At 50.7% G+C, this 18,747-nt stretch overlaps 3 protein-coding genes across 3 annotated transcripts; all 3 read left to right on the top strand.

The window, feature by feature from the left end:
- Positions 1–2,291: 2,291 nt before the first annotated feature.
- On the top strand, positions 2,292–3,342 carry PFICI_01509 (uncharacterized protein; the record flags this gene model as incomplete). The annotated part of the gene is made up of 3 exons (XM_007830090.1): positions 2,292–2,354; positions 2,416–2,983; positions 3,098–3,342. 3 exons carry the CDS (start codon positions 2,292–2,294, stop codon positions 3,340–3,342), a joined length of 876 nt encoding a protein of 291 aa, XP_007828281.1.
- A 3,528-nt stretch (positions 3,343–6,870) lies between these two features.
- Positions 6,871–10,354, top strand: PFICI_01508 (uncharacterized protein; the record flags this gene model as incomplete). The annotated part of the gene is made up of 2 exons (XM_007830089.1): positions 6,871–8,520; positions 8,609–10,354. The coding sequence occupies 2 exons, from the start codon at positions 6,871–6,873 to the stop codon at positions 10,352–10,354; spliced, it is 3,396 nt and encodes a 1,131-aa protein (XP_007828280.1).
- Positions 10,355–12,428: 2,074 nt separating this feature from the next.
- Positions 12,429–16,253, top strand: PFICI_01507 (uncharacterized protein; the record flags this gene model as incomplete). Its single annotated transcript, XM_007830088.1, has 4 exons — positions 12,429–12,459; positions 12,531–13,231; positions 13,284–13,580; positions 13,629–16,253. 4 exons carry the CDS (start codon positions 12,429–12,431, stop codon positions 16,251–16,253), a joined length of 3,654 nt encoding a protein of 1,217 aa, XP_007828279.1.
- Positions 16,254–18,747: the final 2,494 nt, after the last annotated feature.

Genomic DNA, 18,747 nt, shown 5'->3' with positions numbered 1-18,747 from the left:
GCAATTGCCCTTTTCGGTCCATGTCAGGCATGCTGATTGGCCCACTGACAACATTTAACCCTGGGTCCGATGGAGAAAGAAAAAAGAAAGAAAAAGAAACCAACACTTTTTTCATCGTGCCTGTGCCAGGTCATCTATTGCCCCTCCTACCCTTTCCAACCCCCCCACCAGACTGGACGAGTCCCTCCAACCCATTCTCGCTGTGTACTACCTCAACGTGTAAGACAAGGGGGGAGAGAAAATGCAAGGTGCACGATACGTTTGCTGACGCATCATGCAAGAGTAGCCCCTCGGTGGCTACAACGACCGGCGGAATAGTGTCTGTATTTGAGAGTCATTCTCCGGGCTTTGTTTAGCAGGTACTTTCTGGTATAACTATCAACTTACTCCTGCGAGGGAAAGACAAGGTGATGGATGACAAATTTCTTCCATGCAATGGCATTGGCTTGCCTACCTAGATAGTTTGTGATGTATGGTCAACCTCCGGTCTCCGACGCTTCACTGACCCACACCACCAGCCGGCTCAAGTTCTCGCGAAGGATAGATGCTCCACCAGAGGCCAAGCCTGCTTGTGGTCGCTGGCTCTTGTTTGCAGATGGTATATTTATTCTTGATTGCGGATCGATCTTTTGCGGTCTTCCCCGCGACCAATGAATAGTTGGTCGGCGTGACTCGATTCGAAAAGTGCAAATGATAGAGGTAAAGAATGCCTCGACATTTTGGAGATTACTGTCTGTATACTCTTTTTGCCAGTTAAACACTATTCTGGCAAAGAGGGGGAATCCTTGGCGCCACAGCACTATAGTCTTTCTTACAATTTTTTTTTTCAGAGTGGAATATCAATGGATAAAATACCTTACGTGTCTTGACACTAAATAAACGAATGTTCAAGGAAAGGTGAGCCTACAAGTATGCGCAAAGTAACTTTCGTAACAGAGATACAATAATGGTTTGGATACTACAGTGAGAGCGACCGGCGTTCACTTTGAAATAAATAAGATAAAAGAAGTTACGTTGTGGTTAATATTGATAGAATAGCATACGCTGTGTGATTACACTCGTGCGCCAAATACATCTGTCTCAGGTATAGCATATGCAGTGCCTGCCTATCAATTGATCGGACCCAGAGGGAGGCTTTCACCTTTTTAGCTCCCGAGGAGCATGAAGATTGTCGGATCTAGGAAGAAGGAAATAGAGTGTCGGGAGTCTCCGTGAGCCTAATTCTGTGACTCTGGATCCCACTATAATGTGGAGATGCAGATTTACAACCATCATAGTCTCTATTTGGAGCCCACTTCTCCAACAACCCTTGATAGCTCAGTTGGCAGAGCGATGGACTGTAATTGCAACAATTCCAATTCAGGAATATCCACAGGTCGCCGGTTCAAATCCGGCTCGAGGGACGCAATTCTTTTGCACTTTTTGATGTGCCGACTTGATATATCACAACTGCCTTTTCTTTTTTTCTTCTCTCCTCCCCCAATACACCAAGAATATTTCGTACAAAGAGCATAGTTAAGCAGCATCGTATCGTATGCTAGTCTAGCAAAACAGTGTAAACAGTCAAAGTTACCGACCCCTTACTTTTGCTTCGTCGGGATGTGGGGGAATGCACACATACGTTCGTCAACCTGATCTCCATCTGCGAGATTTTTCTCCCATGGTGGACTTTAAATCAGTTCCCACTGTTTATTAGTGCTAGCCTGAGCACAATACTACTGCTGGATCATGAATGGGAATGAGGAAAATGGCATACGTGTGTACGCTAGGTGGCCGTTTCGCTATCTTTGGCGGGGGCCGAGGACTCTCTAGAAAGATTTACACTTTTCTAGGACTGTGGTAAGCAATATGATGCCCATAAAACGAGCGGGGCCAGCACAGTTTCACCCAAGTAGTGTAAAGGGTATGGGACCCAGCAGGAATGCTTGCATGCTCAGGGAAGATGCCAGTTAATCGCACGACTCTGGCAAGCATTCTTCAACAAGTGGATCGTCGCCCATCTACCGTCCGGAATACTTTTCGCACATCGATATGATCATGTGCCCATGGAATTTGGATGGTAGAGGGCAGCCAATGAAACAGTATTACGCGAGATAGCAATCAACCCAGAGGTCACCTTGAGGTCCGGAGCGCTAGCTTTTGATTGGCTCAAAGTCATTAAACATTGCTCCTGAAATTTCCATCCTTGAGGCTCTGCGAGATAGTACAGAGGACGACCCGACCAACCACATACAGGTCATACGACTCTGATAGTACACCCATCTTGCCGCTCGGCTTCTTTATGCTTAAAAATGGATGTTCCAATTGCTGCTGCAACGCTGGGAATAGCGGGCGCTGTATGCTGGTCGGTGCAGGTGAGTCCAGTCTGCTGGCCAACTTCCGAATTCTACAGCAACTGATCATCTTCCGCGGTAGCTGATTCCCCAAATCATCATCAATTACCGCAAACATGACACGACGGGGCTTCAACCCGTCATGATGCTACTATGGGCGACCGCCGGCATCCCTCTCGGCGCTTATAACATTGTGCAGGACTTTCATATCGCGCTGAAGATCCAACCTCAGATCCTCACGGCGCTCAGCTTGACCACCTGGCTCCAGTGCCAGTACTACGGGAGCCGATGGTCTTGGTTCAAGTGCTTGGTCCTCGTCACGCCACTGGCTCTCGTGTTGGCCGGCGTCGAGTTGGGTTTTGTATTCGCCTTGTACGCCGCCAAGGGTCGCCACCTGCAGTGGCCCATGACGCTGATGGCCGTCTTGTCTGCCTCCCTCCTCAGCGCGGGCGTGCTGCGCCATTATTGGGATATTTACAAGGAACGGACCGTCAGGGGCATCTCCTTTATCTTCGTTGCCATTGATGCGCTCGGGGATCTCACCTCTCTGGTGTCCATCTTCTTCCAGCCGGACCTGGACGTACTCGGCATGGTGATCTACGGATCCGAGCTTGTGCTCTGGCTCGGCATCCTTGGTTGCGGTGGCTACTGTAAGTATAATAATATAGTCATTTCCATCGGACGCCCGATATGGGGAGCCGTGGGCCCCGGGCTGGCCACGGCCTCGCTTGTCCCGCATGTTCCCTCTTTGCTAACGTGAATAGTCAACTTGAGGCCCTGGCTCGGTCAGAAAATCGCGGCTGTACGCGTCCGCCATGGCCCAGAAGTACACAGTACTAGGGTCATCGACGAAGACAACGACGACTCGCCCGAAAGCACTCGGCAGAGTCTGTCATCAAGGTCGAGTAGCACGGTCTTCCAGACTGCCTCCTCGGCACGAGCCGACCACGCAGGAGGGTCGACTCCCAGCCTTAGACTGCGAACAGTGCCTTCCTTGCAAGATACATAAGGATTGCAACGGCAATACTTTGTAAATGCCATCATTATATTGTAAACAGCAAGTGTTCTATCCTACTCGGATCCTTGGCATCAAAAGTACTATGTACGCTCTCTTAATGTAAATGGACACTTGTCCTATTCTGTCTGATTACATGGTCTGTTCTGCCTGTTCATAAATTTCTAGTATGACTTGGACATATGCCACTACTATATCATCTGGACCTAGAGACGCAAGTACACAATGTGGAGTCTTAAGTCTTGCACCATGAGAGCATGATCAAATAAGTAGTAATATCAGATCCTTGCAGCGTCGCTTGGCCATTCTGTAGAGAGGTACGTAGTCCGGGGGCATGGCGTTCAGACCGCGCCTAAACGTTTCATGCTTTTCTGGAGAATCTCGATTCAATTTTCTTTTTAAGGTATTAAAAGGGTCGCCGAGGTAGCAACCAGTGTGGGCATATGGAATGTTCCCTTTCCACGGGGCGTGCTAGGGCGTTCTTCTAGGCAGTCCTACCTTGTACAAGCTGTACTACGGACTCGGTGTATCCCGAATGGATGCGGATCTGGTCATCCAGCTAATGCCTACTGTGTATAGTGGGCAGCGAGCGAGCGGGTTGCCGGAAATCTGTCAAGAGCCGCACAAGAAGAATTTCGCTCCCGAGGCCGGCGAACAAGTGGTGCGATCCATCCCCCTACTGGGAGCGCTCGCTGGACAGCCCACGAACGACGCGCACGACGACGGACGAACCGCCCACTAGGCAGCCTCAATATGTGGGCTCAGAATGCTCCATCCAATGGGGCCATTTGCAGACTAGACAACGACGAAGGATTCGTCTGCTTAATGGAGAATGATATTTTTCAGCAGACATTGCATCCTCGGGGTGTAATAATATAGTCATGATCAAAGCCAACTTTTGAGGCTGTGCTACAGCAGGGCATCCTCCTGGAGCACTCAGCCCTACATACCGAGAAGCGAAAGTATAGTAATGAAAAAAAGAAGAGGAAAAAGAGAATGCTCCTTTCGACGCCACCGTGGCAATCATTATCCGCGACTCTGGGTTGAGAATTTCTCCTTTGCAATTAGTATTTGGAATAGCCTCCTCCACGAATCTGATGAGTTCTATAATCCGAGTAGCCAATGCAAGGCATGTAGGCATCGTCAAAAAGTTCCAAATCACAAGCTTGACAGGGCCTCCTCCTGAGTTCCGATGGTCAGCGCTAGGGAATGGCTTCAGTCACTGTATGGAGTCAATGTGCAGAGAGGGACGGGACATGCACTTGCGTGCTGACTTGCAGCTACCAGCAGGGCGGGGTCACTGGATTGGAGAACGAACTCCATTGTATGAAGGACTGATCATCTCGTGGATCACCTCATTTGGCTGGCCTATCGTGATCTCAAGAGACAGTTGTGGTAACTTGTGTGTGGTAGGGTAGGGGGAGAGGAAGCTTGCAGCGGTTGACAGATCAGTTTCATTAGCGATCAAATCAGTCAGCGGCCCTTGATACACTCTGACAGGTGAGTCGCACGAAGAAGCAAATTTATTACCTAAGGTACCACTGGCTGAATATGACGGAATAAAAGTTAATATGAAAGAGAAAAGACCGACCGGAACGGAATCAGAAAGGGGCAAAACCATGGACCGTTGCACTAAAACTCGGCTGAAATACTTTGCTGAATCACGAGTTATTTACACCACGTGCGTGCGGAACGACTCGCTTACAGCGCAAGCAGCGCGACCAAAACTCGTGGTGAAAGGTTTTTCTCTCCTCTGCATTTTTTTCTCTCTCGTTTTGTCCTTGTCGTGACTGTCCGCTAGCCCCGACATGGCGATGAACGACAGTGTGAGAGCTAATAATAGCCCTTGCAGCCCCCCTCCAAGCGACCAAGAGACCCTTAACGCCACGTTAGTCTGCTCAGCTGTTTTCAGGCACGAACCTTTTGCTCTCTTTCTGCCTCTCTTGCATTTCGTATTGTAAATATCGAGCCCTAGGCGGGGACTTGCAGGACGTCGGTACCGCCCTGCAGCAAGGGCGCAATCTCAGCACAATTTCTAGAAGGAGGAGCGCGAGATGAAGTTGCAAAGTGATTTCAATACACAGTAATAATAGTAGTACAAGTACATAATTTCCCTCCTGGATGATGCGATCCATGGACGATCTCGCAGATCGCCTGAGGACGACCAGGGTAGAAAGCGAAACAGCGGCACGCATTGGAGCAATATGCCGCCTAAACAGGCCTTGGCCCAGTTCCCCGGGAATTGTTCTCTCTTTGCACCTCTCCCCTGCTTGCCTGCCCGCCCACCTGCCCGGCAGCAACCCCTGCAAGTCCTTGGAGAAAGAGAGAATGACGCAGTCACAACTGCTGCAGTCAGGCCATGTATCTTGCTCATTGCATACGCACCGTGGCTGAAGCGGGACGAGACTCGTTGTCCATTGGGGGTCGGGTCCTGCTGCACACGTACACACAGCACATCGCAACACGATTTTTCTCTTGCGTGTATGTGTGTGTAGCGGCGGTGGCGACGACGACGCTTGCTGCATGCCAAAGCCACCGACGAAAGGAAGATTTGGGAAGCCTGGCCATGCATCATTGGCATCCATCCCCCTCATCAATTCCCACGTTCGCGCAAGCAGTATGTAGTACGTACAAAAGTAGTTCAACTAGGAGACGACATTTGGCGAATCGCGAACAGCACGAGCTCGCTCCCGGCGGCGTAGAAAAATAATGCAATGCCACCCACACCCGCACGCAACCCACAGCTCTATGTGTTAGCACGGGCTTGCATAATGATACATAGCAGTTGCAGCGCGTTGGGTTCATATGATGGCAGGGGGTGGTTCATTTGCAGCGCCCAAGCAGCGTGGGACCCCGTCCCAAACGTCCCAAAACAGAGAGCTCATGTGCTGTGCCGTTTCTAGAAACTTGACAAAACTTCCTTGCAAGCCACTTGCCTGGGCACCGTTGAAAAGCTCCCAACCTTGATTTTATACTACTAAATAACCTGCCTTGCCTACACAACTGCCAACTTTGTGAACACGAGTATTCATTCGCCTTGGTATTTTATACTTTGCTACTGGGAACTGCTTGGTCCATTATTCTCATTACTGCTGTCTGTACGCATTTCACCTCTAGGTATTATTTGTGCTCGTCGCTGGACCGTTGCTTGTCTCGACCGTTGTTCTCCTATTCGTTAAGCTTGTCCCCAGTCGCCCACTCGCTGCCGCCAAACCCGAGATCTCTTCGTCTACTAGCTCTTGTCCTGCCCTCTCCACAACCAATCTTTGATGCTTGCGCGTACGCAAGCGTCCGCAAGAAGGTCCGTAAAAGCACGAAGCCGTCTTTGTGGAGACGGTCGAACGGTGCTTGGATCCCAGGATCACCCATACACGCCCACTACGAGTCTGCGGGCTTAGCGGTAGGAGGCTTGCGTAGCAGCCCTTTAACTCTCGGGCTCTGTCCATTATTTGCTTTGCTTGCTTGGTTGAAAGGAAAAATCCCCAGGTCAGGGATACCATCACTTTGCAAGACAAGCCCAATATGTCTTCAAGTAAGTCGAAGCGTGCCGGCAGTGGCCGCAGTTCTGTTATTTCTGCCTCTGTTTCTTCTTCTCCTACCTCGTCATCGACCTCTGTAAACACCACAAACGACCGAGATTCGCCCAGCTCTACTGTCGCCGAAAGCCCTAGCACCAACGAGGAACAGCAGCAGCAGCAGCAGCAACTGCACAGCCAAAAGCAGCCAACCGTCCCGCCCGCGGATTTAGCATCCAGTCCGTCGGAAACTCCAGCCCAGCAGCCAGAGTCAGATGGTGCCGCCAGTCAACCGCCTGCCAAAACCGAAACCGCTACTACCACTAATAACACCAAACCACGAATGGCCAGCGCAGGGCCAGTGCTCGCTCCTCCTCGGCCGGAAGTCCTCAGGAAGAAATCCAAGCTGCATCGCTTGTCGTCCTTCTTTCCGTCGCTGATCAGTTACTCCTCCTCAGATTCAAACACACTGCGAAAATCGCAGCCGCACTCGAAACAAAAAGAAAAGTCGTCGTCGTCGTCGACCCTAGCCGACTGGGAAGCCCAACTTAAAAGTCGTTTTGACTCTCCCAGCACAGATAAGCTCGCGCTCGACTCATCCTTGACCTTGAACGGCAAGGCGGGCCATCAGAGTCAATCTTCCCTTGACGTTACAGAGATGGGCAGACTCCAGAAGCAAACCCAGGCACCGCCGCCTCTGCCGACTTCACCAGCTCCTCCTTTGCCGCCCAAGACACCCGAGTTACCAATTACTCCTAGTGACCCGGGTTTCAACTTCACAGAGACGCAGCCCTCCCCAAAGCTGACCAAGGCGAGGCGCAGGAGTAGCTCTCTTCACAACAGCCAAACTTCACCCCCTAAACAAAATAACCTCGCACCTAGAGCGCTCTCCCCTCCCAAAGAGCCACGAGGAAGGAGTGCCTCGGCTCAACCCCCGAGCACTAAATTGGAACCTGGAGCTAGCAACCGTCAAGTCTCCGCCACCGCATCACTCGACTCCCGGCCAACCTCAAGCAATGGCAGTCAAAGCCCAACACGCGATATGGAGAAGCGTGGACGCCTTCGAAAGTCCTGGTTTGGAGGCGGCAGGTCTCGCTCCAATTCTCAAGACCTTCGAGGCTCTCCTGGAGGAGCTTGGACCTTGGGTCCGACCAAGGCCGACTACAATACCTCGTTCCTCGAGAAGGGAGAGCGCGTGCCCGAGCTGTGGAACGAAAGCGGCAATGTCTTGGTCTACCTTCATCCAAAAGCAAGCGGCAAAGGACCTTCGTTCAAGGTCATGTCATTCGTGACCGACTATTCGCTCTTCTTCCAGGAGTTGATCGAAGCCGAGGTCCTCTCGTCGTCTGACAGCGGCGGACGGCCCCGCGGGCAGAGTTTCTCAGGCCGCGGCAGTTTGTCTGTCGGCGATGCAGAGCGATACGCCGATACTCCGCCCTCGCCCCCGCTGAGCGATTCGAACGGAGAAGCAAAATTGTATCTGTCGAGCGTCCTGGTCGGACAGCTCCAACCTGGCAATGGCCCGCAGCCAGATCTCGAACGTCTCATTTCGCTGCGGAACATGTTTGCGCTTCTGACAGGACAGCCGTTGGTCGGCAACAAGTCGCAACCGACTGTCTTTCCTGTTCTCATGCGTGTGGCCAATCATTTCGCAGAGGTAAGCAAGAAATTTATTGCAGAGAAGCTCGATGCGAATGCAACACTTCTCTTTGGGTAGTCTTTGAAATACTAACGTGCCCGCATAGTATGACTTTACCAGTGTAGATGGATCAACTTTTGGCGACTCGGTCGATATGAGTTTTGGATTCTTCATGGAGAGCATGGCAATTGCAGATGTCCGGCACTCCCGGGAGAAGACACTCGAAGCTCTACTACTTGGTGAACGCATGAAATCATGGGAGCTCTACAATGAAGCCTTTTCGCACGCTGTAGGCAAGTACACTACCCTGCGCGAATTGAACTCGCCTCTCTGGGACCAATTGTCCGAGCACACGCGGCAAAGGCTAGACAGAGGGCACTTTGAGCTCCTCAACCGACAGAACAATATCAACAATAGACTGGAGAACTTTGAATTCCCAGCCCTTTTCTCGGGACTTGCCAATTCGACAACACAATACAAGAATGTCAAGTTCGGCCGGTGGAAGTCATCCTTTGGACGAATGCGGTCATTTGTCCTTGGCTACTACAAGTCGAGCTTCGGTAGTTGGCCGCCAAAAGCCCGCAGCAAGAAGAACCCATTTACCGAAAGCGGACTCAACCGACAAGTCCTCAAGATCCTCTACTCAGACTTGTGCGCCCTGTACGACCTCATCGTTGACCGGACATCCTTGACACCACGATCCTTGGACTCGGACAAGATGGAGGAGGACGAAAACGACCCAATGTCAGCTCTACGCCGTATCCTGACCGAGTATGACATGTCATCACCTCCTGTCTTGCCTCCAATCCCTTACGACACACCCAGATTGCCCGACTTTAAATCTGTCAAGGAGAATTACTATGAGCTTCCGGCCAAGGAGCAGAAGAGATTGGACAGCAATTATCAACCCCATGAATTTTTGCTCATTCTCAGCAAGTCATACGATTTTGAGACTCTGAGACTGAAGCTTCCATTCCTTGAGCAGTTTACTGATTTCGAGGAGAAGGAGGCCAAAGGCAAGCCGATCAGTGAAATTGCCGACCAAAGAATCGGATATTTCCTCTTTCTCTATGTGGTCATCCAGTCGTTGCCCATGCTTGTCGTCGATGCTCCTGGCCTCAAATTCACCGAAGGAGTCGAGTACTTCCTGTGCCAACCACCAAAGGGCCAGCCCCCGTGGTTGGGAGACGCTGCCGAACCCCGCAAGAGGTGGTATGAAGTCTCGGGCGGTGCTGGCTATGTGGAGCTTAGCGAAGACACAATCGAGTTTTCCATTGAGGGTATCTATCACAGGAGTCACTGTTGGGTTGCCGCCAAGCAGTGGGAAGCAGGCATAAGTGGCGGGTTTGTGGCCGAGCCCGATGGTTATAACGACTTGCCTCCGCTAGAGGCTCCTCAATCCGTCTTTGCCGACAACGATCCCAGCCTTCAGATGAGCCCAAGATCCATGGATCGTAGCGAATCGCCAACCGGCATGGCCCCCGGGTTGGCGTTGCGGAATTCCTCACCGGGTGCGGGCTTGGCTGCTCCAGGCAGACCTGGCTACCGATCCAGTGTTGCTCTCGGTCTTGAGCCAGTGGCGATGCCTGGTGAACAGCGCCGCGCGAGCGTACGCACGTCCCGTGTCTTTACTGGCCGGGAAGGATCCATTGGTCCTCGACCTACAAGCGTGATGATGGGACGAAGCAGATCCTCGAGCAACATGCACGGCATGGCCATGGGTTCGCCCGGCTTTGCCAGCCCAGACTCGGGAACCAGCTCGCGCCAGGACTCGCACAATGGCGGCAGTACATTTGATGACATCCTCAAGGACATGGACAGCAAGCCTAAGAAGAAGAAGAGCTTTTTTTAAGCTAGGAAAGTAATGATTTGGACATGACCAAACGACAAGTTCTTTTGCATATACTACAATAAAAAAAAGCGAACATATGGGCGGCGATCAGGACAAGGGCGAAGATATTTTTTTTTTCCTCGCAGGGACAAGTGTTTTACTATTACTTGGTCACTCGAGTCAATTGGCATATACCGAACTGGACCAAAAAAAGGAGTAAAAAAATGTACATGGCGCCATTTGCATAGCAAGCAGTGTTTGCATATAGATGCACAGCATGGCAAGCCTGCCACTTTGAAATTAATGTCTTTTCAGCATTTGATCGTTGGTTCATTTTCCCGTTGCTCGACTTTATGTGTGAAAGAAATGGCCATGGAGGGTGATTTCCTTGATCATCGTATCCCGTGTTCCCATGTTCCCGCGTCAATTTGCAATTGCCCATGCCTGGCTGGGTTTCTTTACTGGCTCCGCATTCCCGGTTTCGCTCGAATAAGAGATTCCTGGTTATGCAGCATTGGACAAGGGATTGCACTGGATGTCGTCGCCACTGATATCGACGGGGCTCGCGTCCTATAGGCGGGCAAGTGCCGCGGTGGGATGAGTAGTACATATGTAGACTTGCTTTTTCTTCAACTTCGCTTGCAAATGGCATGAAAATTTGCGCAAAAATTTACAATACGTACAGTTTTTGGAGAAGATGAAAATTTCAGGAGATCACAATGGATCAGTCTTGCATTAAATGACGTATTCTAATACAAGACTTGTTGCCGAGTGCCCATGGTCCATGACAAGATACCGAATACAATAATGACCTGAATGATATGGTCACCATCACCCACAGAAACTGATGCTACTGTTCTGGGCAGCTTGTGCTCACGCCACACATGTAACCTTAAATAATGGAATGAAAAAGGTAACAGAGCCTCCTCCTCCTCCTCCTTTTTTCCCCAGACCAGAGCACCAGAACTCCATTTAGCGACTCCCACACAAAGCGTGAGACTGGAAGGGTACACGACAGGGGCCAGGACAAGATTGTGGACGCCCTGAAACTATACCGAGATCTGCCTAGCATATCGGCGGAGATGCTGCTGAACAGCCGACCAGGGAGCCGCCTGACCAATGGGTGGTCACGCTTCACCACCCACGGCCTCCCCCCTCCAACACGTCAGAGCACCAGATTCACAAGAGAGAGCTGCACCAGACCTTGCAGCGCGTGCATGCTATCTTGGCTGCCTCGCGCCGCCCAAACGGTGCTTTGCCTTTGGGAACAAAACATTTCAAGGGAAAGACGGCGCCCAATGTTCGCTCAACGAGGCACCCCTTCTACCTGTTTCTTTCCCTTGCAATTCATGGTCGCCTAATCGGCGCTCACGTAAACGTCTCGTTCTGTTATTTTTAATTGTGCCATCGCCCATGCTCACCTGACTTTGTAAACTACTACTACATCCATACCTGACGTGCTTGGGTACCTGCAGTATTTCCCGTCCCTTCCTGCCTGCCTACTACTTACAGTAGGCAGTACCCAAGTATACTTCTTTTTTGGACCAGCATTTGTTTTTCTCCCCAATGTTGGCAAAACTCTAATACTTTTTTTTTTTTCTCTAAATGTTATTTGCAACCTTTTTAGCTAAATCGCACATTACCCCGTTCGTCTTCGAGTATTCTGATCACGGGCGCGGAGCACGTAGACCCAATCATCACCTTTCCTTGCGCTGTATTGCTCTTTATTACTGGAGCTGTCTGTCCTACTTGGCTTGCCTGGGTTGTCGTGCTATCTACCAGGAAGCTTGCAACCATAGCAACGACGCGCGCGAACAGAGACCCCACCAAAAGAAGTTCGCCCTCCGTTACGATCGAACGTCTGCCTACCTTGAATCACACTCTTCCATGGCCCCAATTGAGAAGAAGAGTTGATTACTTGCAATTATTGTCTGGAATATTTCAGCCTGCCGGCTGCTGGAAGGTGTTTTCCTCCCCAGTCGGTACTTATTACTGCATACTTTGCTTTGTCATTCACACTACGCTTCTATCGCTACCAATCTACTGAACAAGTGCCCGTTTGCGCAGTGCCCAAAGGGCCGCATTTCCTGGCCTCATGGCTTCACAGGATGAAGCGACGCAACCAGGTGCGATCCCCACTCCCGGATGACCCGTGATAAGTTTTGCGCCATCAGTTCTAACCTGAGCATCTTGACAGCAACGCAGAATGCGCTGGATCCCAGGCGACTTGGCCAGCAGAACTCGGGCTTCTCCAACGAAGACATTGCCGATATTGTCTGCATGCTCTACCCACGAACCGAGAATGCCAGCCGAGAAGTCGCGGGCCTGGCCGACATACTCAGCGAACATGTTGCCGTCAGATACGCCGCCGATGCTATCAAGACCGACCCGCGCCGGGAGGACGATCCTCGCGAGTTTGGCCGCGCCCCGGGAATAGGCAACTATGCCATTGTGCTAAGGCTGTCTGCCAAGGCCAAATCCCCTTCCCTGGGCTTCACATTCGGCCGTAACGAAGGCCGTTGCGACATATGTTTTCACAGTGACCCGTTTCGAAGGCTCAGCAATATCCATTTTCGGATATTTATCAACACACATGGCGTCCTTATGCTGGAGGATACATCGACCAACGGAACGATAGTAGATGATGTTATGCTGAAAAAGAAGAGGGATGGTCGAGATGGACAACCAAACCAGACCAAGAGGACACTCGAGAGTGGCACCAACATCAAGATTCTCATGCACGAGAACGCTCACGACATGGAGTTTATGGTCCGAATGCCGCACAGAGAAGGCGCTCTCGAGGCCAGGTACCTCCAAAATCTTCAAGCGTATTTCCAGAAGCAGGGTATCGAATTTGACCTGGATCGGACTATTGGACCTGGGCCCAACGGAGGACCTGTGAGTCAATGTCTTGTCTTAAAAAAGTGCAGCTTTGCTAATCAAGAAGCAGGTCAATCTATTCCCCCCGCCTGTACGGAATGAAAAGACAGCACGCAATGGCTCTGCAGCGCAGCCTGCGACCAATCTTTTTGAATATCAACACCCTCGCGAGTTTCAAAGCAACGAAAAGTATGCCAAAGTGGGCGTAATTGGCAAAGGCGCTTTTGCAACAGTTTACAAGGTTACTAGCAAATTCACCGGGCTGCCCTACGCTGCAAAAGAACTTGACAAACGCAAGTTCATGAAAAATGGCGTGCTAGACCAGAAGGTTGAGAATGAGATGAAAATCATGCAAAAAGTCTCCCATGTGAGTAGGGTGAGCTTGCCAGTGGTAACCACGTTCTAATGAGTATAGGAAAACATTGTGCAATATATCGAACATTTCGATTGGGGCTTGCATCAATTCATCATCATCATGGAATATGTACCGCATGGTGACTTGGGGAAGCTCGTTTTAGACGGGGACATATTTTCCGAAAAGGATGCCAAGATCATCACCAGGCAGCTCACCGATGCCTTGGGCTACCTACATGACAACAAGATCACGCATCGTGATGTCAAGCCCGACAATATCCTGATCGGCTCTCGAAACCCGTACGTCGTCAAACTCACGGATTTTGGGCTCTCCAAAATGATCGATACCGAGCAAACATTTCTCAAAACGTTTTGTGGCACACTTTTGTACTGTGCGCCAGAAGTCTATTCTGAATACGGGACCTATGACGAGTTGGGCCGCAGAGTTCGTCACAGGGACAGCAGACCTGTCAATCGGGAACGTTACGATCACGCGATCGACGTCTGGTCGCTCGGTGGTGTGCTGTTTTACGCCATGACAGGATTGCCCCCATTCCCCGTGCGAAATGGAACGAGCTACACCGAGCTGCTTCACCACATTATGACACAGCCTTTGGACGTAACACCGCTGATTGAACAAGGTGTTTCAGACCCTGGGATTAGCTTCCTCCAGCGCATGATTGATAGACGACCAGAGACTCGAGCGACCATAGCAGAACTCCAGGACCATCCATGGTTGGCGATTTCCGATGCTGAATCTGCCGACGAGATCTCAGACGATGGTTTGGAACAGGGAGCGTCCCAGCTCAGCCTTTATGACAGGGAGCGGGCGCAACATGAATCCTTTGGCGATGCCGGATTGAGTGCGCTGTTGGAAGAAGATCCTGAGCCCAACAATTCCGGTATGGAACTCGGTGAGGACAAGGAAAATTACACTTTTGGTCAGCCGCCACCGGAACGGCTCTGGGGCGAAGTTAATAATTCGGCCATAGGTAGCTCGGGTGCCATTGGTGAATCTCAGCTCAATGTTTCGCTGCCTGTTGACAGCTTTGAAACAGAAATTCTGGATCAGGAGATTCATGATAGCTTCGAGTCCGACGATTTGTCGACTCCACGACAAAAGCGAAAGTCGCAAAACACTTACCGCCTTGTTCTGTCGAGCAATTCCACGGTGGATGAGAGTGCTTACAGCATCAACCAGGGTATTGGCTCACAAAGTCTTGGGGGCGCCTCCTCAATTTTGGAGAACCTCAACATGAAATCATTAGCACGCACAACACCTGGTCTCAAGTCTGAAATGAGCGACCTCAACACCAGCAAGCGCAAACCTTCTTATGACAACAGCGATGAATTTGATGGTGTGGCTTCACATATGAAGCCATCTTTTAAAAGGCTCAAGTCTGGTGGCGATAGTCTGTCCGATGAAGAGGAAGATGAATACACACTTCTCGCCAAGGTCCCGTCGGCTATGGCCAATGAGTCCATCCGCCTGATCGATAGGCCGTTGGACAAAAGAACGTTTTGGGACGCAGCAGATAAAGAGACGTGGCATCTCAACTATCCAGAAATGACACATTCGCAATACAGCGCGTTCAGGACCGCGGCCGAGGCGCGCCGAGAGGAATTTGGGGCCGGCAAGACCCCGCTTTGGGATGTGGCCATGCAGTGGTTCTCTCCGACAAACAACCAGTTTGAAACAGACGCGCTTGCACACGAGTCCCGACCCTTTCTACGCCGAGACGATCGACCTCTGAGCCAGAGCAAGGAGTGGGATTTACCACCGACCGCTCCGCCACCTGGGTCGGAGGAAGATGGCGCAATTTCACTCGCGGATACAATACCGCCGGACAGTCAAATCCCTCTCCCATTTCTCGTCACATCTCCTTCGAAAACGGTCGTCGCTAGACTCACTTCTTCACCTGGATCCCTTCTCACGGGCATTTCTCTCTCCATTACGGACCCTGTCGCCTCGTGGGGGAGAGCGTCCGAGAACACCATGGTTCACCCCAACGCGCAAGAGAGCAAAGTTCCAAAGTATGCTCTCCGGCTTGTGCTGTGGAGAGAAGGCTACACAGGGTCGTCAAACGAGTTCAGACCGTGGGAACGCGGGCGCTCAAACAGCGTTGCGCGGGCATCGTCGCCAGGTCCTGACACATACGCGTTTTATATATCGACCAAGGCTACCAACGGTTTGCGTATAAATAACGTGCCCCTGTTGTCATACGAACCAAAGAACCCTAGGTCTCCGAATAGGGACTGGGTCAAAGTATACAACGGAGACACCATCGTCTTTTGGGGACTTGACAATGTTAATAACCAGGCCAAACTCACGTTCGAGTGCTTCTGGGGTGGTTCGGCTGCCTCACGACCTGAGGACGAACTACCGATTTGCACACCTGAATCTACAGCTCGCAAGTTGGATAGCACGTGGTTCCGAGGCGAGAGGACTTTGCTTCACGAACGGACCAAGGCAGAGGCTAATCGCGAATGGCATCATCGGAACGCAAATATGAAGCTCGAATTGGAGCGCAGCAAGGCATTTGAAGTCAAGCGAGTAGAGGCGGCCAGGGTCATTGCGCTTCGCGAAAGCAGACAAAATTCGCCGATGTCTGCTCCGCCCGTCATGAGTAGAATGGTGCCACAATTCCGACAGGGCAGCCCTCCGGTCCTTCCCACGCAACACTAACCGCCCCATTTTGATTCGATGCTGAATGGTAATGAGTAGTCGTCCTGTTTTAGTTTGTTTTCTCTACATGACTGGGGGACGAGAATTGGACGAAGGGGGGGTAGAAAGGGAGTTTTTGGATGGAAGACAGGCGCATTACATTATACCATTACAATCCGCAATTTCAGCGAAAGAGGTCGGCGTTTCACGGAGGCGGGTTTCCAACTTGCCACTATCAAGGAGGCTCAAAGGAGTCATTTATGAGGGAGGCTTCTTGGTGGCGGCATATTGCTTGACATGAAAGGCATGTTGGAAGATATCAGACCGCATAATGACATGGAACTGTGAGATCTCGGTGCCATGCCCAAGCTGAAGAAAATGAAATAAAGATAAAATAGAATAGCAAGCACAATTCAGACACAAGCCAACGCGTGGTTATTTTGCCGACTTGCCGCAACGTCTGTTATCATCACAGCTAAGGGAACTCTTGAATACGAAGGTGGTGACGCAAAACCCGACGCAATGGATGGGTCTCAAACTAGACATTGCACTACTTTGATGGTTCATCGTGTAGCTGCGAAGAACGTGCCGGAGAATTAAGAAACATGCGAGACATGTCAGAATATGGTCAGATAAGTTGGTGTCACTTTTCTTTTCTTTTTCTTTTTCCGGCTTGGTTCCTCTCCTGCTAGCTATCGCTTTGCCCGAAATTCAGGATCATGATCTATCTACTGCCCACCCACATTGCGCCTGTTGCCGTTGGAGCCACAATATTGTAGACGAATAAATACGCCACCAAGAATGAAAGGCCCCGTCATACCTGCCCAATGGGTATGCCTGGGGTCGGGAGAGATGGCAGCTAGCCAGGTCTAGACGTTTGGCAGGGTGAGCAACAGGTGAGACAAGCGCAAAGACAGGTCTTATGCTTGAGCAAGATGACGGGCGAAAGGGATGAGTGCGAAGATTGAAGAGCCATTGAACGAATACACAGTTTCTAGTCTTGCGACTACGTTCTAGAGTTGATCAAGTATGGAATATGGCGCAACAAAAGAAAAGAGGATCGGCCATGCCAACTAAATGGTGCAGTCAATATGCACTGAGTACAGGGTTCTTTATTTCTTTTTCTTTTCCTTTTTTCTTCTTCTTCCTCCTCGGGATGAAAAGACTACGTAGCATTCTATATTATTTATTGCGACAAACTAGAAGCATCTAGAATAAGTCAATAGATGACTTCTAAGACAAGATAATGAGTCGCGCAAAGCAATTAGCTGAGATCATGTGCAAACACAACATGGCTTACCAAAGAAGGAGAGTCAGGCTTGAGCCGCCTCAACCTCAGGCACCATTTGTTGGGCCAGTGAAAGGCCTTTTTTTTTTTTTTTCTGTGTGTCCTTCATAAAAAGGCAAGAATGGGATCTCTGATGAAGGAAGGAGTCATCTTCGGCCAAAAGAGGAAGAAGAATAAAAGTTTATCAACAAGTGGCTGCAGGGAATGACCTCGAGCAAGCACAAGAAAACGGTCAGAGCATTCAACATTGCCTGGTGAGATAAGGTAAATGCAGACAGAGGCGCCGAGGAGACGGCAGTGCCAGCAGGCAGGTTGCTCGGAGAAAGAAGAACCCAGCTGACGGACAGCTGCAGATAGTCGAGAATCGGAAAAGGCACCCAAGGCAAGCCCCCCGCAAAGCCCCACCAATGCAAACTACTCGCCGCCGCCTGTTGTGCCATTGAACCCAGACGGTCCCACACATATGTGCAGTCGGTCCAGCAATTGACAGACCCCCCAGTCCGAGTCCCGGTCGTTTTCAATGCCATTCTTTCCCAAAACGGCGAATCCAAACACCTTGATGGCCATTTTTTGAACAGTCCACCACTCCTAGCGCGCGGGTCATCGCTGCTGCGTCTAAACACACACACACACACAACCAGAAGCAACCGGACCACTGAATGAGCCGCAATATCCAACACGATTTTGTCACTGGGGTATTTTTTTTTCTCCTCTCTCATTTGGGATTGGCAAATCGCTTTTGGGCGAGCGGGCGATTACTTGGCAGCAGGAGATTTTAGAAAAAGAAAACAAAAAGAGCAACGAAATCAGAAGCTCACTTCTTCTTGCTCTTACTTTCTGGTAGGTTGACATCAAGAAAACAAAGATACCAAGTGAGCAAAAAAAGTAGCAGTGTTGAAAACCTACCGCAAGAAACAGACCGACTGGCGCGAGGGACGAGACGAACCCGATTGGGGGGTCACGTCAGGTTTCGGTGATCTGGGTAGTGTCGAGGTGGCCATCAAGGTCCTCAAGTTACTCAGGCCTGACTACCTTTTCTCTGTGCTCAACACCTACCTACCTACCTACATGCCATTACTGGCTTGGCTGGTGCCGCAGCAACGCACACACGCACACGCACGCGCATAAGATTAGAGAGAGAGAGAGAGAGAGAGAGAGAGAGAGAGAGAGAGAGAGAGAGAGAGAGAGAGAGAGAGAGAGAGAGAGAGAGAGAGAGAGAGAGAGAGA

Source organism: Pestalotiopsis fici, assembly GCF_000516985.1.
Source record: "Pestalotiopsis fici W106-1 unplaced genomic scaffold PFICI_Scf_1, whole genome shotgun sequence".
Lineage (NCBI taxonomy): Eukaryota > Fungi > Ascomycota > Sordariomycetes > Amphisphaeriales > Sporocadaceae > Pestalotiopsis > Pestalotiopsis fici.
This window is presented reverse-complemented; position numbering and strand designations above follow the sequence as displayed.